The 21,993-nt window shown below is 44.7% G+C and overlaps 1 protein-coding gene across 7 annotated transcripts in view; it reads left to right on the top strand.

Moving 5' to 3' along the window:
- The window catches only part of IQSEC1 (IQ motif and Sec7 domain ArfGEF 1), a 296,694-nt gene that overhangs the window by 51,631 nt on the left and 223,070 nt on the right, over positions 1-21,993 (top strand). For 5 of the 7 annotated variants that reach the window (XM_036390801.2, XM_036390799.2, XM_036390805.2 and 2 more), the window contains exon 2: positions 6,159-6,188. The exons of the other annotated variants lie outside the window; for them this stretch is intronic. In XM_036390801.2, the coding sequence (XP_036246694.1) occupies positions 6,159-6,188 (30 nt within the window). The remainder of the gene's footprint in view (positions 1-6,158; positions 6,189-21,993) is intronic. 7 annotated transcript variants of the gene reach the window in all.

Genomic DNA, 21,993 nt, shown 5'->3' with positions numbered 1-21,993 from the left:
CATTTCTTTAATGGGAATTGGAGAAAATAAGGACAAAAGGAATGTGATTAATGATGTTCTGGGTGAAATACTGTGCTGTCTTATTGAACATGGTTAATTGGTGATGGTAAGTCTAAAATCCAGTCAATTTAGCAAACAGGTTCTTTTTAAGCAGTCAGTCTTGTGTTGTGCTGTAACACAGAGCTCACAGCACAGCCCAGCAGAGCTCCTGGGTCTCACCTGGGAATTGTCTGGTTTTGGGGGAAGCCCTTCCAGCAGTACCTGGTGGTATCCACAGCACACAGCAGGAACTGGGCACATCCCCTCTGCCTTTTGTTCAAAATGGTGCCTGAAAATGCCTCTTACATAAGTGCCCTTGGATTCTGCAGTGGGTGATTCACAGGTTTAGCTCACATTAACTCTCTGCATGATGCCATCCATGTGGGAGGTGCTGTCCTTTCATGCTCGAGCTGCCACAAGATCATGGGCCAAGCAGCAGCCCAAATTTAGCTTGTATGTATTGCTGATGTGACTTTTAAATCTGTTTGGGGCTTGATGGAAACTTCTTTTTCAGCTTGGTGGTGGGAAATCACATCTAAACTGCTCTCTGCACTCAGAGTGTATTTATGGGGCTTTTTGAGGGTGGGAGCAGTGGACTGGTGCCCAGTGAGCTGAAATGTGTGGAACACTGAGACAAATGAACCAGAAGGCTTTTGATACATTCATCATGACATCCAGCCAGTTTAAAAACATGGAATAAGATCAGAGATGCAGGTTTTTTGTATCTTGACGTTACCGAAAGTCCTGGGACCTTAGTGTGAGGTTGGTACCATTATAGCTTAGTTGGAATTTTGTGGGAGGCTGTGGTGAGTTTGTTTAATTGTGTTGATGAAAAGGTGTTCACCCTGTTGTGCATAATGACTGAATCTTGCTAAAGGGACTTAATTAGTGGTGAAATTCATCATTTTTCTCATCCTGACACCTTGTTAAAATGCTACTGACTGGGCAGTTCTTACTAGGTTTTTTATCACTTCTTTCAAGTCTTCAGTCCAGTAGAATCTATTAACTCCACCCAACACACAGAGCCTTGCTGGCCACAGCTCTTGGGAAGGAGAATTGTTGGGGAAGATGAAACAGGAAAGCCTTATAAATATGATTGTCTGGCAAAAGATTTTGAGAATATAGAAACTATAAGTGAGATTGAAATGAAAGCAAGCTTTGAGATACCTCAGTTACTGAACAACAGGAAAACAATAGCATGGCCAGCTGAAGGTGATCCCCTTTTGATGGAACAACACCCTCTGCTTGCAGACAGGCCCAAGGGGCAGAGCAGACCCTACAGCTTGGCAGAAGGGGCCCAAAGAGGAGTTTTTAGGGTTTAAAATGTAGCACAGTATGGTAATGTAGTGATTCTTATAGGCTGTATGGAAATGCTATAGGATTTGTATCTTGTACTAGATTGGTTAGTGAGAATCAGAATATTCAACACAGAAGAAGATTTATGGTATTGGAACGGGAACCTCACTCTCTTACCCTTTTACTCTCTCACCCTCTCATCCTCTCTGCCCCTCTCTTCTCTCAGTCCTGCTCCAGCTGTGCCTGGCAGCTCCCAGCAGGGCCCTGCACCCAGGCCCTTTGCAATGAACCCCAAGTTCCTGCCCTGGCTGCAGAGATCTCTGCTCTCCATCCCCACCGTGCTGCCCCCGATGCACCTAAAGAGAATCTCCACTGCCTGTGGGCTGGGTGGGACAGCCTTGGAGCAGCCTGGTCTGCTGGGAGCTGTCCCTGCCCACAGGAGATGGGCTTTAATGTCCCCTCCAACTCAATTCCCAGTTTGTACATTGCTGGCAGTGCTCTGGTGCTCATGCAGACCCTTTAAGCAGGGGTGGAATATTGTAAAATCAGGTGAGCCCAAGTCTGGGAATGATTGGCATCTGCCGCCAAGGCTTTGGAATGCTCAACACTGGCTTTATTAAAACTATACTGCATTACATTACAACTATATTAGAGAGATACTATACTGCTCTATATCATACTTACTTCTAACTAACTGCTGAAAACTCGTGGCTGTCAGCCAACAGTCCCAGCACACACAGGTGGATCCAACTGCTCAATGAATCAAAACACCATCCCCAGAATCCAATCAAGCCATCCCTTCAGGTAAATAATCTTCCAGCACATTCCACATGTTCAGAACAACAGGAGCAGCAAACAAGATAAGAATTGTTTTTTCTTTCTCTGAGGTTCCTCACTGCAATTCCCAGGAAATATCCTTGGGAAGTTGTGCCTTGCTTTTCTCAGTGTAAGGGCAGGACAGTGGCTGAGCTGGGAGGTTTTATTCCAGCTTGACTCTGTTCCTGAGGCTGCTCTTCCCAGACTCCTGGGAGGAGAGTGTTGCTTTCCTTGGCAGAGCTTTGCACATTTGCTGGGATCCACGGGGGCACAGAACATCATTCACACCCAGCAGGCTCGAATAACAATCCTGGAAAGCTCTAATAGCCTTTAGATGGGGTTGGAGGTTTCCTGGCAACATCTGCCTGGGTTTGAAATGCTGCTCAGAACATTCACCTGCAGGAACCTCACACTGTTCACTGCTCCTCATACCAGGAGTATCATTTCTGTGGCCATCAAAGAATTCTCTCTGGAGCTCTTTCCCTTCAAGGTAATCAGTTCCTCTGCATTACAGATGCTGGAAGATTTCAAACACTACAGAAGAACAACCTGTGCTGGGTGCAGTTTTGAGGCACTTTCTGTGCTCAAAGCAAGGCTTAATCAAATGCATTGATCCTTGTAGTGCTGTGTAAAGGTTCAGTTCAATCTTTTCCTTTTGTGAAAAATGGAATTAGAATGCTCTGTAATACTTGGTCACTGTGTACTCCAAGAGTCTCCTACAATAGCACCAGTTCCTGTGGCTTGTGAGAAGATGCATTTCAGATGGAGTCTGATTATTCAGTGGATGTCTGACATGCTGTTAGAAACCTTGGCTTTTCCCCAGTTCTTTTTATTCTGATGGAAGTGACAGCTCCAAGGAGGTGAGATCTGAGTGGGATTCCTACCACAGGGGTGGCTCTGTGAACTATTTAAAGCCCTGTCCATTTGTGGGTTCTTGCAGAAAGGTTTCACTTCTGCTTTTGGCTGGTTTTGTACCACACTGTGCACCCCCAAACACGAATCCTAGACAGAGTTTCAGAACTGTTGAAAACTACTTGCTGTATACTTTTACAGGACATTGCCACAACTCACTGTCCAGATAAAGTATCTGCTCAGCTAGGAATTGTTGTGGATCTCAGTCCATATCACACACCTTGATGGTTCTGAGCAGTGTTTAATGTGGAAAATGATTACTCTAATGAGCAAGAGGAAAGCTGGTCCTGGAGCTGCCTTTGGAAGCAGATTTGCCTTGTGCTGTTCCCCTCTAAGTGCAGCTTTAGGTGTAAACAACAAATGAGATGCCTCAGGGCTTTCAGCTTGTTTATTCTGGCTCTTGGGGGGAATAATGAGAATTGAACATTTCCTGCTGGTGTGAGCAGAAATCTTTGGGATGAGGAAAAGCCACTGAAGGAGCTCTGCTGCTGCTGCTGCTGGGGTTTTGAGGTCCTGCTGTCACCTCAGTGAAGAGGAGGCCTGGGAATGGGAACCTCTCACATTCCCAATCTGAAGGGCTTTTCCATCTTGTGCTTTTCCCAACGTTTTCTTTGAAGTTGTGTTATTCCTGTAAATGGTCTCCAGTTTTTAGGAGCTGACACTTCCCATCAAGGATGGTTTGTTGGAAAATTGCCAACCAAGTCAGCAACTGGAAGCCAAGGTAGTTGGCATGTTGTACTCCTGCATGGAGGTTTTATAGGAGGGTAGTGGTGACAAAGAGAAATCCTTGTGGTGGTGGGAGTGGAGCTGGTTTCTGAAATATCCATGATTTGGATATGGACTGTCAGATGGTGAGGGCAGTACTTAGTTAAACTCAAAAATCATTCAGGATTTTAATGGTCACTTTGGTTTGCATCCCCCTGTAAACCTCAAGTGCTGGGGTATTTTGTTTTTCTTTACATTTGGTTTTCGGTTCAAGGTTTGTTATGATGGTACCTGTTCCTCCTGTCATCTGCCTGCAATGAAATTACAGTAATTACTACTGTAGGAAATTTCTGCCTCTCTTGGTTATAACAGTCTCAAATAGGATGTATTTCACTGTATTTCCTACTGAGAATGAAATTCCTGGGGTCAGGAAGAAGGCAAACTTGTACTTCAATAGGAGTGTAATATTGTAATATTTAGCTCTACTCAAAATGAAATCTTGGAAACCATCCAGGGCTAAGGGGAGAAATCTGGGAGAACGTTGTGTGACATTTATCTCATCAGTGATACAACTCAGATATCTAAATGGAATCTGTGCTGTTCCAAGTACTACAGCACAGAAGATATTCTCTTTATTGTGCACTTTTAAATTTTTTTTTTCCTTTAGGGTCTACCTTGAAATAAATCATGCAAGATACTGCCAGAAGCCTTTTCCCCTTTCTCCTTGTCTCAGCTGTGCCAGTATCATTTCTTTTGTGTGGGTCAAAAGGAAAAAAGCTAACCCAGAGCCCAGCACATGCTTCCTGTGTGAGCAGGAACATTAAATATTGATCCCCAATCCTGCCTCTCAAAGAATGCTCAAAGAAAATCGAATGCTCTGTCTCAGATTACGAGCAGTGGTTTCTTTCAGCTCTGTGTTCATTCAGCTCTGCTCATCAATTACTCATTCCCTGAGCAAAATTGACCAGCTCTGAACAACTCTTCAGAATTTACTTGAGTAAATCTTACCCTTGAAAATGCAAATGTAGCAGCTGAGAAATTTCCCAGCTTTTCTGGGAACCTGAAAATAAAGAAGGGGTGGTGGGCCCCCCTTTGCCTGTTTGCTGGGCTGGGAGGTGATCAGCTGGAGATCCCCCTCACCCCACTGGAAACAGTCCTGGGGCTCCAGGGAGAGCAGGAATGGGCTGCAGGACTTTGGGGATTTGGGTGCCCGGTGCCACCTCAGTGATGCTGGCTGGCTCCGAGCACTGGGACACGTTGTCCCTGCTGGATGAGTTTGTTATTCCAGAGGAGAGGCAGGGAATGAAGCCATTAATTGTTGTCTCCTGTATTTGGGAACTTGAAAGCAGAAGCAATTACAGGAACATCTCTCCCAGTGTAAGGTGTGTGCTCTGCCAGATGGAATTCACTGAGAGCTGAGTGTGGGGAGGTGGCACCTGAACACTGCATTCAGTAATTTCTTCATTACTCCTGGGAGTGCAGGGCTGAGCTCAGCTTCATGGGACTTCTGCATTGGGAAAACTGCTCTGAAGTTGTTGTGCCTATTAAATACAACTGGTTTTTCTTTAGTTCCTAAAGAACTTTGGAGAGGAAGCTTTGGGAGTGAGGGAGGAAAGGAATTGGGCAAATGGTTCTATGTTTTCTTCTGGATTTTTGTTTGGTCTTGAAATTTGAATATTATGTTCCCATTTCTCCTTGGAGATGAAATCCTGTTCAGTGTGAATAATCCTGAATTAAGTTTCTTTGCTTAAAAATATTGGGAAAAGAGGAGAGGCTTGGTTCCATGTTTGATTGATGAAATGATCTCACCTTTAACCTGCCCCTCTGTAACTTAAGACATCTTATCCCTCCTTTATGCACATTTCTGAAATTCACAGAAGTGTGAGGTTTTAAAGATTTTAAATTACCTTTATTTGCCAACCTTAGCCCCTTCTGAGTGTCTGATAAAGCTGAGTGTTGGATTCCAGAACTATTTGCCTGTGACCTTTTCAGCTGAAGTGTGAAGAAGAGATGAAGACAAAAATTAAAATGTACAAAATAATCTGCCTCTAGAATAGTGTCAGAGTGTTGCTTCCCACTTGTAAGGATGGAAAATAAATCTCTGTGCATGTTTGAGGAAGATCTTTATTGAGGATTCAGAGTGTGTCACCTGTTTGAATATTGCAGTTATTGACTTCAGCTGTTAACTGGGTTTTAACTTCTAACAGATTTCCTAGAAGCCTAAGTAGATGTGTTTCTTTTCTAAATGTCTTATTAGCAGAAAAAGTACAACAAGCCCTAGAGACATTCACTGAAGTACAGAGGGAGGGCATGCTTGAGAAGGTACATGGCTTTTGAATGATAAATGCTGGAAATAACTGTGTCCTAAGTATTTGTGTATTACTTTACAGGTCTGAAGGTGACAGCTCAAGAAGCCTCAGGTATGTGTGCATCATCTTGATGTCTTTGTTCTAAGAAAGTACTTTATTTAAAAGCATTAAATAGAAATAGATTTTTTTTAATGTGGGTATTTTATTGTTGGTGCTTAGCATGCCATTGGTGTTTTGAGTAAAGGTTCTTCTCCCTTGGAGGAGTTACTGAATGATTCTGTCTCCAGTGTGGTTTGGGAGTGAGGGATTAGTTTGGATCATTACAAAACATTGATGGTTAGTTCCTGGTGCTCCCCATCCAAGTTCCTGTCACCAGCCCTGTGTCCTGGGAGCTGTGTGCCAGCTGCTGCCAGTCTTGGGGCAGCATCTGTGCTAAGGGGACATCCATGGACTTGTCTGGCTTTCTTAGCAGTCTCCTCCACCTGTCAGGGAGAGCCTTTGTTGACTCATTATTGCAGTGCTCATTCTGCACTTGGAAGGATCAGATAATCTGAATTTCATGTAATTATCAGATACTTTACTTCCAGCTTGCTCCCTTGGTGTTTTACACTCAGGGGTGGTTTTTGTTCCTACCTCTCTGCACACGTGGCTGAGTCGAGCTTGCAAAAGGGCTCTCAACAGGACTGCGAAGTGAAAACTCCATCCTTGAATCTGAAAGTGTTCCATATTCATGGGAGCATGGCCATTGAGCAGATGCCTTGATTCTGCAGCAGTGTGACTATTGATCAGTGATAATGAGGTTCATGGTATTGACTGTGGCTTCACCATCAGTGTTTTGGGACTGTCAGGACATTGCATCTTAAGGCACCGTGTTTATTTATTGTAAAACCCCAAAGCCAAGGCAGGACCTTCCCTTGCAGAATTAAAATCCAGTTCTTACCCACAGGTGTGCAGACCATCCCCAAGAACAGATGAGCTGCAGAACAGTCAGAAGTCTGTAGGAAAGGATTAAAGATCCTCTGAGGTGCTTTTGGCTTCAGCAGAGTTCAGGATCAGTGTGGCGTGGGCCTGAGCTGGAGGCTGTGCAGGGTGAGGTGGGAATCTGTCCAGTGCACAACAACTGAGCTGGATCTGATCCCCAGGCTGCAGGGAGATGCCTGTGGGCATCACTGCATTCTCTCCTTGGGGTTTTAGCTCCCAGCAGAGCTGCCATGAGCTGGCAGGCTGTGGAAGGACTAGTGCTGGTCAGCTGCTGCAAACTGAAGCAAAGCCCCTGGCATGGGGATTTCCAGCAGTGTGGATGTGTTTCAGCCTCAGTGATCACTCCTGTGTGTCCCTGAGCCTCCTGTGGGATTTGGCTGCTCCAAGGATGTGTGTGTGGAGCTCCTCTCTTGCAGAGTGTGTTTGGGGGGTCCAGGCAGTGCCCAGGCACAGCTGAAAGCCTCTGCCTCAGCTCTGCTTTGGTGCTGCCTGAAACCCCAACTCCAGCCCTGGCTCCTGCCAGGCACTGTCCTGCACTGGGTGTTCCATCAGGGTGGCTGCACTGACAGGGCACTGCTGGAAGGGTCTGTCAGAGCCTTTCCCACCCGGGAGGAAGGGTCTGCCCAGGCCTGTGCCCTTCTGGGACCTGGCAGTGCCCCATGGCTGGGCTGTGCTGGTGGGAACTGTTGGGGGAAAGCCTTATAAATATGATTGTCTGGCAAAAGATTTTCAGAATATAGAAACTATAAGTGAGATTGAAATGAAAGCAAGCTTTGAGATACCTCAGTTACTGAACAACAGGAAAACAATAGCATGGCCAGCTGAAGGTGATCCCCTTTTGATGGAACAACACCCTCTGCTTGCAGACAGGCCCAAGGGGCAGAGCAGACCCTACAGCTTGGCAGAAGGGGCCCAAAGAGGAGTTTTTAGGGTTTAAAATGTAACACAGGATGGCAATGTAATGATTCTTATAGGTTGTATGGAAATGCTGTAAATGCTATAGGATTTGTATCTTGTACTGGATTGGTTAGTGAGAATCAGAATATTCAACAAGAAGAAGATTTATGGTATTGGAACGGGAACCTCGCTCTCTTATGCTTTTGCTCTCTTGCCTCCCTTACTCTCTTACCCTCTCATCCTCTCTCCCCCTCTCTTCTCTCAGTCCTGCTCCAGCTGTGGCTGGCAGCTCCCAGCAGGGCCCTGCACCCAGGCCCTTTGCAATGAACCCCAAGTTCCTGACCTGGCAGCAGAGATCTCTGCTCTCCATCCATCCCCACTGTCCTGCCCCCGATGCTCCGACAGGGACCCAGCACCCTGTGCCCCACAGAGCCCTGGGGCAGCCAGGCTGGGCCCTGGGGTGCTGCTCCCACCTTCCTTTGAGGCTGTTCAGGGAATTAATCCTGTTACTCACTGCGAGCTTGAGCTGCTCCAAGACAGCTTCCAGCCTTCTCTGGCAGCCTGATTTTAACCAGACTGATGCAGTAGCAGGCAATCAGTGTAAATTCTCTATCTTCCCTCTTAAACTGCATTTTCTCTGATGTGAAATGTCACTGAGGCTGTGCTTCTGTGTTTCTGCCTGCACAACATCCTGGTCAGCTGTGGTCTTGTCTTGGGCAAAAGCTCCCTAGGCTCTGTTGATGTTTGGGCAGCATCTTTATGTTGTGGTTAATTTGCTTCCTACTGTTTTCCTTTCTTTCTGGCAAATGAAGATGAACTGTAATTATCTCAAATGAAATGATCAGTCAGGGGAATAGTGCTCAATCTCTGAAGAGATCTTTGTTCCTGCTCACAGAGGGATCAGCAAATAGCAGCCAATCCAAATGCTGGCCAGCCAAGTGGTTCCACGGAATCAAGGGGTGCAAGGAGCCACGAGCAGGTGGAAGGCAGGGATGGAATGTCCTGTCCCAGTGTTGACTGCACAGACAGAGTGAAGTCAGAAGGGCTCCTGTTTGTGGGCAGTAAATGAAAGTATTGGTTAGGATTGGTTGAGTCTCAGCCATTGACACTGAAGATATGAAAGGATCACTCCAAATAACCTGAGATGCAGACAGAGGTGTTGGTCTCTCCCAGCTGGGTGAGTGCAGTCAGGCTCTGGCCCAGAGATTGGTCTGGAATAGCTGGTGTTTGTCATGCTGGAATGGAATATCCAATACAATTCCTGGAATTTTACACTATTGCTCAGTTGCAAAGGATATTGCCCTGGTGGATTTGTTTTCAGTAGCTTTATAGCTGCTTGTAACGAGAAAATTGCATCCCCAAGATGTTTTATAGTGCTGTGAAATGCAGAAAACACAGAATCTGTGCACAGACAAGGCTGACACAGCAAAGCAATATGATTCCAAATAATACATTAAAACAACCAAAAATAGCCTTGACTCTATTTGTTTCATTTGGCTTTCTCATTGTGACAAAAAAATCATGAATTTTCCTGTTGTGCAAGCCCTTAAAATTCTTTCTGCTTATAATACAGTTGTACTGGAATAAACTCACGTTACTTTCCCTTTGGGGAGTGCCAGGCTGGGGTATTTGTTAAATCTGTGAAAATGAGGAGATGGCTTTGAACACTTTGCATTCTGAGGTGCAATGCACACACACAATGTGGAGCTGTCAGTGTGAGGAGCTGCTTTAATTAGCTTTGTTCACATGTTTCCAGGAGAAAATGCAATTTGTTTTACAAGGCATTTTGATATTTAGTGGTGTGAAGTGACAGCCACAATGGAGATGTCTGTGCAGTATATCCTGTCAAAGTTTGCAGGGATTGTCTCAAGGTTTAGTAGCAGATGTTCCTTTTCCCTCTGCACGGGCCTTGTGTGTTTAAAAATCACCAGAGTGGAGGATTTGAGCAGAGTGAGGAGCAGAGGGGTTCAGGGAGCAGCTGTGATGAGCAAACCTCTGAAACGTGCCCAGAAACAACACCTTTAGGGGTTTTGTTTCTTTCCAGTTGCTCCTTCCTAGTTGTGTGCTTTTAAAGGAGAAACAAGGCACAAAATTAAGGAAGATGTAACAGAACTGCATAAAAGGAGAGGCTTTCATGGCTCCTGAGCTGGGAGGTGCCAAGGCTGTTGCCAGAAAGTTGTGGTGTCCTTGGAGGAGCTATGAAATAGGCCCAGGAAGAGTGAAAAGGCTGAAGGCTCATTTAAAAATAAGAAGAAAGAAAAAAGGGCAGCTGAAGTACTAATTATGGGGAAAACATCAGCTGAGTTATTTAGCTGAACTAAAAGAAAATAGTGATTTTTTTTTTTCCCCAGTCTGTAATAAATGGAGGAAATGTGTGGAGTTGTGTCTGTTGAGGATCACACAGAAAGGCTGATTCCTTGTAAAGGTGCACATCAGATGAAATGGAACAGTAATTGTCTAATTTACTTTAGAGCAGGACAGAATTGTGGAGGATCAGCCTCATTCTGTGCTGGGTGGAGGGGGAGGATTGGTGTGAAACAGACCCTGACCAACTGCAGGAGGCAGCAGCACAGAAAGTCCAGCAGGAAGCAAAGTTTTAGGAACTCTTTGTTTTGTTTTACTCCGGGAAAATCTGCTTGAACTGAGTGACTCAGCCTCCTCCCTGAGAACCTGCAAAGTACAATTAAACACAGAGGGACTTGTAAAGCTAATTTTCAAGTCGGAATGTATTGCTGTGCCTTCTAAATGACTCAGTGTCTATATGTAAAAATGGCCTTTTCTGGCTGGTTTGAATCATTCTGTAATGACTCTGCTACACTTTTATTACCAGTCCTTAAAATGTGCAAAATCATCACTTGTTAGTAATTTCAAAACCTCCCAAATTTTCTTACAATAGATTTTTTACATAAATGTCAGGCTGACCCTCTCCAGTGGAATGGAATCTGATGAGTCTCCTGATGTTAGTTTAAATTAGTTTTATTGCTGTTAACAGAAATAAAACATATGGAAACAGCTTCTGGTAGTTGAGATGGCTGTGGAGCTTCCAGTGGCTTTCAAATTAAGATTTAATCTGAACTTCAGAATGAAAGGACAGTGATGCATTCATCAAATTGTCAGAACTGCTTCTATGACATCTTTAACAGTGATGATACATTTGTCGTGTTAAAAAACTCCTTTTATCTCCCCCCAAAACTGTATGAAACATAGAGCCAACCAGATTTCTTTAGTTCAGTCCCAGTGCCTTGCCTGTGGAGCTTAAGCTGCACGTGCTGGTGAGCAGGGGGGATGTGTTTGTGGTTTGATGGTGTTCAAAAGGCGCCCATAATTCCGTGCTTCACGTGGGTTTTTACTTTTCTGGATTTCTTACTGAGAAATGTCTTACTGTAACCATCTTCAGGCCCTTCATGATGTTTCATCACTTTGCCTTTGGGTGATGCAAATGATTCTGTCACAGCCACAACACCACCAGTGTTTTATACAAAATGTCCTGTATGAACTCAATCTGTTTTCCCCCCATCTTGGTTTGACAGACAGGTGTCTGCTAAGGGAAGCAGGAGCCTCCCCTGAAATGGAAAATGTTGACTCCCTCCCTCTGAATTATTATAATTTTGAAATTAAAAGGCTTTCAGGCAAAGATATGGTAATAGGAATAACAGTTCTTGACTAGGAAAATTAAAATGAAATGCAGTGATACAAACCAGCAGTGCCAGAGTCAGACCATGCCCTGTCCCCTGTGTGTCAGGGGGTGGCACAGCCCCATCCCATGGGGGCTCAGCCCTCCTGCAGTGCCAGCTGTGGCTCTGCTGGAGCAGGGATCCTGCACAAGGGGGGAGTTTTCCTCTGCAGCTCCAGGGCTGCTGGAGATGGGCCTGGGCTCCCTCTGGCAATGCAGGGCAGCAGAAGCTGCTCCTCTGGCAATGCACTGGGCAAAGGCTGCTGGGCTGTCCCAAACCTCAGATTGGATCCAGGTAGGAATGCTTGGCTCCTCCCCTGGGCAGAGCTTCTCCCCATGGGATGATGGAATTGGATCAGCCATGCAGGGACACTCAGTGGCCATGACAGAAAATATCTCCTGGAAGAGATAAAGAAAACTGCCCCATGAACAGAAGATACCTGCCCCACCTCTGACCCATGGTGACTGAATTCACACCCAGCTCAACCTGACACCCCCTTAATACCAATCCCTTTGACTTGATCCTCAAGGAAGTCCAAGAGAATTGTGAATGGGGGAATTAGAGGAGAAAAGGATGTTGTGGTTTTTTGTCAGGAGTTGTGTAAACACAGGTAGGTGTTTGTGTGCAAGCAGATGAAGCTTTTGCATCAGGCCATACATTTTATTAATAGTTTGACTTCTGAATTGCTGCAATTCTTCTTTTCCTACTGAAAAGCAGAATCAAGTCTGGCTGAATGTTGGATGCCACCCAGGTGGGTAAAGCAGCACATGCAAGCGTTTTGCCCACAGTTATTTCCCCTGGAAACAGACAGCTGTAATTTATGGATCCAGTGCTGATCGGGCTCCACAGAGCTCCCAACGGGCCAGTGGTTGTTGAATTTGCAATCTCAGAAGGACAAAGCTTTGTGAGTGGTTTCACATTAATTCAGTGCAGCTCATTTCTATCCCCAGCTCTTGGAGGGGCTGCTGTGGTTATCTGTGAGATAAGGCTGTTTAATGAGCAACATGTGTGCACAGCTCAATTCAGGGAGCCCAGGGCTTGCAGTGCCACAGGATTGCTCTTTGGAATTTATTAAGCAGTTTGAGTTTCCTTCATTATTTTGCCATTTTCTTTGGGTTGCTTTTGTCTTTTCTATTAGAATTCACAGGAAAAGCTGGGTGAATCTTGGGGTTGGAATGGGAGTATAAAGAAAGGGGAAATGTGGGGTGTTTTGTACTTTCTGTGTGCTCTGTAATGTTGTTGGAGGGTTTTCCCCTGGTCTGTGCTGTGGGTAGGAGAAATGTGTGTTTCTCCCTTCCTTCAGCCACCTGCAGCTGCCTGAGGGGTCTCAGTCCTGCAAAACAGAACTGGGACACAGCAAATCCAACAGAACCACTTGGGATCACAGAACATCCTGAGTTGGAAGGGACCCCCAAGGATCTCAAAGTCCAACTCCATCCCCACTGTAGCAGAGTTCCAGAGGGGCACGGGGTATGGTCTGAAGCTCTCTTATGGGTTTAAAGTAGTTTTTCTATTTATGTATTTATTTGTAATGGCGATGTAGTGTTATTCACAGAGCCCTGTGAGGACAGGAATAAAACCTGACTTCAGGAACAGAATTAATTTTCTCTGCAGAACATTGAAAATAGTCTGCACCAGCTATTGGAAATCCATGTGCAAACTGCTGGGATCATGAGCAGGAGAGAGGCACTTCTGCTGAGGACCTGCCCCTATGCCCTGGTGGAAAAAAAGTCTCTGCTTCCTGCACATAATTTGTTTCTTTGAAAAGAATTCATGTATGAGACGTTTCTAGATAGGACTTGAAGCTAAAGCAATTTTCCTGTAGTGCTCTGCACACCAACAATTTAAACAAAAGGCAGAACTTGCCCAGTTTTTCCTCCTGCTCTCATTGCTTCGTGTAGGTGGTCATGATTAGATTAATTCCATCCAACAGGAAAATATGCAGCAAAAAAATAGATCTGTGAAAATAGTCTGATAACTTTCAAGGCCCTTGTTTATTTTTTGCTTTCCTAATCTGTATCTTAGGTAGTTTTATGCCTCCATGTAGCTCAAGCATGGTCCTTGGATTAGAAATTAACCATGATTCAGGTATCTAGTTCCTTGTCTGAGCTGTTTTAATGATGCTTTTGGAAGTATTCCAGTAAGTGCAATTGTCAATAAGTGGAAGATGAAGTGAGCAAACTGCGTGTTGAGGAAGCTGAGAACAGTCACTAAAAACATAAAGACAAAAAAAATTCAGGTTTCCACAAAATGCATTATAAATTCTTGGAGTCAAGGCTAAAGCTTCATTTGCATTTGTGACTGTAGCAGCCAAATATTGTATTGATTTCAAATTATGCTGATGTTGTTGTAGCTGGGTTTGTAAGTGGAGCTGTAGATTTGGTCCGTTCTCAAAGATGAAGAAAAGGCAGTAAAAGAGAGGCTTTGCTGGAGATTCCTGGTTATTAAAGCTCAGTGAAGGCTGTAAGCTGGGAGCTCTTTAGTAAAACCCCCAGAGTGGGAGCTGTAACCTTTAGTGCCTCCCTGCTTTGCCCCATCCTGAGCTGTTTTCTCTGGAGGGGAGGAGCAGAAAGTGAAGCCTTTCCCTTGTCTCCATAGTGGATGCTCTCACTGCTCAAATCCCATATTGATCCTGCAGTCTCAGGAGCTGAACAGATCTTTAAATCCCTGTCAGCTTAGTCTTGCCTAACTTCTGCATCAATTTGGCCTCATTAACTTTTCGTTGATTAAATCAAACACATTACTTGGGATACCCCTGTAATTTATTTATAATAATTAACTGTACCAGGGGAATAAGATTTCTTCCTCTGAATTTTAATTCAAGAAGCAGTATCTGAACACAAAAATAGAGATTGGAGCTAAAATTAATAAAGCTGCATGAAATACTGTACATTTATGTACATTTACCATACAACAAGTCTGTAGAAGATAAGCAGGAACTAACTTGCTCCTGGTCAAATTTTCTTTGCCCTGCCCTGTGTATGGTGCTCTCTGATGAATCCCATACTCAAGAGCCATGTTTGGAAGTGTTCCAGGAGCACAGTTAGCAAATGTTCTCTGGGTATCCTCAGGCTTTCTGTTTCTTCAGTTATTTTTGTTTATTATACAAAGGAAATTTGATGTTTAAGAGTTTAGAAGTGGTAAAGATTGGAGTGTTTTGCTGGTTAAAATGAACCTTGAACTCCAGTCCATCACATCCTTCCTTTCTGGATCCTGCAAACCCATCACGTGCATGAATTAGGATGACTTACCATTATTCTGTTTTGGGCAAAAACCATCCCTTTGTGCTCAAGCAAATATCAGAAATCCAGCAAGAATTCATTTCAGCTGCTAGCCCTCTCATAACCCTTCTGCTTTGATGCATAAATTGAGGGAAGTTTCCACTCTGCAATGAAGATGAGCATTGCAGCTCACCCATTGTCATTTATTATGTGCTCAGAGTGTACTGAGATAAGCCTGGCTTGCCTGGGCTGTTACAGCTCTTGATTTTTTGTCATTATCTATTTCTGCTGCTGTTGGCTTTGAAAGAGGCTGCTGGTAAATCACCTCCTGCCCCACATGTGCCCCTGCCAGGGGACAGCAGCCTTGAGGCACAGCCACAGAGGAGTGAGGAGCAGCCAGGCCATGACAGGAGCCTTGCTTTGGTTGTGCACTTCATCTGCTGTAAATAATCCTTGGTCCTTCAAGAGCTGGGGCTGTGCACTGCAATGGAATTGGTAATCCCATGGCTCTAAAATGGGCTGCACTTCCACAAATAATTTAATTGTGAGTTAGTTGGCACTGCTGGATTTAGGCACCAGAACCATTTCAGTGCCTGGCTGACAGACCTTGGAGAAGCACAGAAGAGTGTCTGGGAAAAGGTGTCATCACTGAGGGGTGTGCACTCTGCAGGGCAGGGACATTCACTGTGGATTGCTTTGGGGTGCTGAGGAGGAGCCAGGCAAAGAGCACTTCAATCTGATAACACAAACAGAGCTCCCTTCACAGCCTAAACCAATCTCTTCTGAAGATTCACCTTCATTTGAAAGTCAAAGAAGTCACTCTTCCAAAGCCAGATTCATAAGAAATAGTTGGCTTAAGTCCTAGTGTGAGAAGCAGTCCTGGTTTATGTCAGTGTTAAATACAGGTAATGACTTAAGTATTTAAAGAATTTTTTGAGAATTCTTAAGGCATTTAAATACATATTACTCCATGTATCTTAATCTTAAAAAGAATATTCGTAGAATTTCCTGTCTCAGCTCCACAGCAGATGCAGACATATGTATGTGTTTGTTAGGGGAACTGTGGAGGCCAAAAGAGTAGAAGCTCTGATATATTTTTCTTTCCTTTTTATTTGAATTCATTTTGTAGAAGCAGTGTCAACATGTGCTGAGCAAGGCTGGAGGAAAAGCCCAAGGGTTACTCTTCACTTCACCTCACTGTGTCTATATTTTGGAGAGGTTGTTGACAGACAGACTTACAGACCTGATGTAGGAGGAGCAGGATTGTCCTTCTCACCTTCAGCCTCCTGGATTGCAGAGTGTGAGGGCAGAGATTTCCCAGATGCTGTTTCAGTTTTAGTGCTGCTGAGTCCTGAACACTTCTCAGACTCAGTGAGTCCTCCTTTACCTTGTGCCCTCCTAGAGTGACCCCAGTTCTAATTTACACCAAACCATTAAAGCTACAACCTGAAATAACCCCCCAAACCCCCAGCCCATCCTGTAGGGTTGGTGGGATCAGCTTCCTCGTGTACACAATCAAACAGGGAAGAGCTGACACAAACTCCAGGGGCTGTTGGGGCTCTGAGTCCTCCCCAGCACTGCCCTCCCTCACCTCAGCCTCTCCCAGGCTCAGGCTTTTATGGAGGTCTTTAATGAAGTTCAGTAATGAGCTTTTTAATTATCACTTGGAGGCCAAACATCCTGGTGCTGTTTCTCAGCCAGAACAGGTCAATCCTAAAGGTGTAGGATTAGATGGGAATCATAAAAGCTGATTATTTCTTAATTTTATTTTTTTTTCACTTAGCCAGTGGCAAAATTGATGCCTACTCCTTGAAAGGATGTAGGAGGCTATTAGGCAGTGGATAATTAACAATAGGAAGAGGGTGGAAAGGTACAATAGGACTGTAAATTAATTACTGGTTCTTTATTCAGAAAGGACAACGTGATTCTGGAAACTTGTCTGTTCTCAGTGCCAGCTACAGGTGGGCAATATTAGGGAATAAAATTATGCAAGTAGAAAATAAGTGCCCTTAACCAGGCCTGCAAAAGAGGAGTTTTCATTTCTGGTTCCTGCCATATAAACCCTGAGCTCTTGCTTTGTCCTCCTTTCTCCTAACAGTAGTGCAGAGTGTGATGGGCAGGAAATTTCCTCTGCAATGGAAGAACTAAGCAGTGGACAGTCAGCACTGACCCCCATGGGCTATTTCCAATTAAACTCATCCTTCCTTCCTTCCACAAATTCCCCCAGTGCTGTGGGATCTCTGGCTGGAGCATCCTTGTTCTCCTGTAGCATTAGAAAAGCAAATGAACTCCTGCCTGTCTGATGAAGGTCAAACATCTGTCCAAGCCACATGAATCCCATGCAGCTGTAAATAATTCTCATTAGGAAACAGAAGCTTGTTGTTTGTGCTCGTTTTTGGGGAGGTACAAGTTTAAAAAATGGAGTTGTAGAGCTCTTACCCTTCAGTTGCTGTGCACACACAGCACCTTTCACATTAAAACTTCATGTGCACTTAAGTGATGCTCAGATGAACTGCTGGTAAAAATCCAGACCAAAATAGGGGTGTTGAGAGATGCTGTGATGTGGATTTGCTTTTTGGAACACCAGGAAATGAAAGCAGAAGAGTTTGAATGGTGGAGCCTTTTTAGAGCAGAGAGATATTTTTAGGTTTCCAGATTTAGAATATTTCCTTGAAGTCTTGTTGTACCACCTTACTCAGTAATTTCTATTGAAAACAGAATGGTTTTTCTGTTGGGCTTTGTTCATTTTGTCTTGCATGCAAGCACTTGCAAATGTGAGCAGCACTGGCAAGAACCATGAGCCAAACACAGAAATTCTCTGTTCAAGAGAACCACCTCACAGATGGTGAGCTCAACACTCAATTTTAACAGCTGTTCTCCTTGAGAGAAAGTATTGATTCTAAAAGTTGTAGAAATGGAAAGAGAGGGGAAAAAAAACCAGCCCAAGAAATTGGTTTTCTGTGTCTTTAATACTGTGATAAGCTTAAGGAAGAGCTTGGGGTGCCAGTAATGGAGTTGGAATGACCTGCTTGGGGTTGTGGGGTGATTCATGAGATGGGTCTGGATTAAAAATGGCTTGTACCACCTTGAAGGGCAGAAAAGCAGCACTGTTCACCCAGGGAGTCCATAACAGCTGGAAATACCAGTTATTTGGGTTTTTGTTCCTGCAGCTCCCTGGAGGTGGGAGCACAGTGTCAGGGGAAGATTCTCCTGGAGATCTGTTAGGACAGACTTGTGCTTCTTGTGTCTGGGTTCATTTGTGGTTGGCTTATGTTTTTTTTTTTTAATTAATTAATTAATTTTAAATTAAAAATGAATTTTTATTTTTTTAATTAGGAAAAAAGCTGTAGCACCATAGTTGGGATAGTCTCTTGCCATCAGAACCAAAGTATCTTGAAGCTCCTTATTGCTTTAGGCATTGGGATGAGCTGGCTGTGAGAGGAGAGTGGGGCTGATTTTTAGGACAGTGATTTTAAAGCAGGTGTTTGTAGCCCTTCCTCTCTCCTCTACCCAAGTGTAATTGCTTCAAAGCCAGAGAGTTGCCAGGAATCTCAAAACATTTTTCCTTCTCCTCTGGGCATTGGTAGGTTAGAGAGGGTGAGGTTGCAAACTGGGGACACAAAGGAGGCGTCAGGGCAGTGTGAAGGGCACAGAGGGATGAGCTGTTCCACAGCTCCACCAGAGCAGCAACGGGGCAAGAATTCCAATATTCTTTCCAATTTATTTTTTCTCTGTCCCTGAACTCACAGCTGAATCCAAAAAGCTATTAAGGAATCACTTGAAGATTTGCTCTGCCCTGGAGGGCTGGGAATAGCCTATTGGAGGGTCCTGTGCTGTAAAATATCTGTGATTCAGCTGATTGATCAATAATTTAACCAAGTGATTAAACTGAGGCTGTAGTAAGCAGAAAAACTGATTGGACAAAACAGAAAATACTTTAAATTAGGAAGAAAATATGAACACTGATTTTGTGTGTGTGTGTGTGTGTGTGCACATTAAATGAATAGGATTTTTAAACTCTGTCTCCAGAAGAGGCATTTTACTGGGCTAGTATTTGGGAAGAAGATAGCACAGAATATCAGCATTCTATTACCTCAATATCTATGATAATGAAAGATGCCTGCACTTACAGGGACAAGTGGAGCATGAAATAGTGCAGGGTGTCCATGGTGGGAAGATGGAAAAATGTTCAGGAAAAAGCAAATTGGCAGGAAACTATAAACTTGGCATTGGTGGTCATTGATAACCTGATGACCTCAGGTAACTTCCACATCAGCTCAGCCCCACTGAGGACCACAGAATATGGTGAGGACAAGGGGGATGGATTTAAGCTGAAAGAGGAGAGGCTTAAATGGGACATTGAGAAGAAATTCCTCCCTGTGAGGGTGGGCAGGTCCTGGCACAGGTGCCCAGAGCAGCTGGGGCTGCCCCTGGATCCCTGGCAGTGCCCAAGGGTTGGACACTGGGGCTGGGAGCAGCCTGGGACATGGGAGGTGTCCCTGCCCATGGAACAAAATGAGCTTTAAGGTCCCTCCTAACTCAAAGCACTCTGTGAGCTGGTTTTTACTAAGCTTGCCTGATGTTAAGTAGGGATTTTGTCCTGGGATTCCTGAGCAGCACTGGGGGCTGTGACCCAGCCCAGGGCTCTGCTCAGGGTGCTGGAGGTAACCAAGCACAAGGGAGGGGATGGGGAAGGTGGGATTTCACCTCTCACTTGTTGGGGTGAGACCTGTGCCCTCTCAGAGCCCTGGTTCAGCCACAGTCCCTTGGAGTGTCTCCCCTAGGAGCCCATTAACTGTAAACTGTAATTAAAAAGAAGTGACTGTGACTTCAAACAGCCTCCTAAGTGCCATTTTCTGTACAAAACAGTGACAAATACCTCGAGATAAGAGAAGGCTTTGTGCATTTTAATATCTTTATGATGAATAAATCATCTCCTTTGTAAGGTTAATGAAAGCAGATGGATGTGAGTGCTGGAATGCAGTTGCTCATTAGGAATTCCCTTCCAAAGTGTGTCCCTGGACAGTCCTGACCAAAGAGTCCCTGAGGAGCTGTGGTGTGAAGTGATGATGCTGAATGCGTGAGGAGCAGCAGCCTTTGCCAAATATTTACTGAACTGCACTTAAATCCCATTCACATCTCACCTTTCTTCTCCTTGCAGGAAGGAAGGGCTGCAGTGCCACAAATACTCAAAAAGGGAACACAGTTAAGAGGGTTTGCTGTTAGTGAGACTTGCCATTGAAATAAGGGCAAGTATTCCTAGCACAGAGCAGAATTCTGCTTTTGTGGACACTTTTGTCTGTTATGCTGATCCTAAGTGGGTATTTTGATATGTCAAGTGATAAGATAAACACAGCAGAGTTTGCTATTGCTGCTTTTTATAGTTTCATAATGGATGTTCCTCACTCTTAAAAAGGCACTGTGCAGCAAAAATTCATTCACTACCACTTTGTGTGCTTTAAGCTGGCTTAGAAACAACTTCAGAAACTGATTAAAAAACCAAAGCAGAATGTATTTCTTTGAAGTGTCTTATTCTTTCTCCCTATTTCTCATTAGATGTTAATATTAAGTAAAAATTTAGCATCTTCCAAGTGACTCTGGAGGCTCAGATGGCCCCTTGCAAGCAGCAAGCAGCTCTGGGTATCTGCAGCCAAGACACCAGCCTAAAAATGAAGGGATTTGTAAGTGCCTAAGAAAATCTCTTCAAAACCAAATCCCTGGGATCATCATATGAATACCTAGGAGTGTACAGCTTGAGCTGGGTTAGATATGCTTAACATAGATATGTAAAATATGTCCTATATGTTATTAGGTAATAAAACAATGTCTGTTTATTGCTGAATTAATAGCATTTCGTTAAAATGCCTCTTCCCCCTTGCTGTACCTTGGCTGGAAGCTTTCTGTCCCTTTTCAGCCCCTGTTCCTGTGATTAGTTATGAGGGATCAGCTGGATGTGCAGGCTGAAAACCTGCCCTGACTGCTCCTCCCTGTGTTTGAAATGGTCTCTGATTTATCTGATGGTTTGTTTTTAGAAATACCCAGCTTGTTCTTGTTAATCAGGTTTTGTCACATGTGCCTTGTAGGACTCCTGTGCTAAAAGCTCCCAGCTGCTCACTGGGAGCTCTCCTTGGGGGCTCTGGGTGGCTTTGGGGACGCAGGGCTGCTTTGGAGGTGCAGCAAAATGATTTCTCAGGTGCTTTGGAGGTCCAGGAGAATGATTTCTCACCAGTATTGTGCTGGGCTTTCTGCTTGTTTGGAGAAATGAGCTGGAGTACAATGCATGCCCTTCTTCTCTGATGTGGCTCAAGTTACTGTGTCAGTACTGCTCTGAGGATTTCAGAAACCTGTCCCAGGGGTCTGTAAGAGCTGCTGGCAGGTCACAGATCTGTCCCCATCACTGCCTGATTTCCTTCTGGTCTCACTTAAGGCTGGAGGTGCCAACTCTTCTGCCCTTCTGCCTCCCCCCATGCTGACTTTGCTGTGAATCAGTTTCTCCTGTGTGCCCTCCATAAGTGGCTGTCCCAAAACACACACGGGTGACTCCTCAGGCCCCTCATTAGACTAAAACACCTCCAGAGATGGCTGCAGTCCCTTTCAGCTTGGCAGTGTCCATTTTCAGGGTGCTCCTTGCACACAGGCTCAGCCAGAGCCTGCCCTGACCTGCTGGGAGAGCCGTGGCTGAAGCTCATCCTGGTGTTGGACCAATGTCCTGATTAGTGCTGGGCTTCTTGGGGTGGCTCTGCAGGGCCAGGAGCTGCACTCAGTGATCCTTGTGGGCCCTTTCCAGGATATCCCGTGCTCCTACATTCCATAATTCCATCGTTTGCTGGGATTGAGCTGTGGGAAGGGAGAACACCAGGGAGGGTTGTGGTGGGCACAGATGGGGCAGGGCAGGGAATCTCACTTTCTTTTCCTAGAGAATGTGTTTGGATAAAGAGTTCCATTCCCTGTTGAAGGTTGTGGGATTTCTGCCATACAAATGATTGCTCTGAGCTTTTCCTTCCTCCTTGGCATGTTTATGACACTGGCTGCAGGCTTGTGTTGCACTTTGCCATGCAAGTGGTTTATACGAAGGAAAAAAATAGAAGCAAGTTCCCAATAAATAGAACTGAAAATATTTTTAGAAGCTTGCTGCTTGATCAA

This window comes from Molothrus ater, chromosome 11 (genome assembly GCF_012460135.2).
Source record: "Molothrus ater isolate BHLD 08-10-18 breed brown headed cowbird chromosome 11, BPBGC_Mater_1.1, whole genome shotgun sequence".
Lineage (NCBI taxonomy): Eukaryota > Metazoa > Chordata > Aves > Passeriformes > Icteridae > Molothrus > Molothrus ater.
This window is presented reverse-complemented; position numbering and strand designations above follow the sequence as displayed.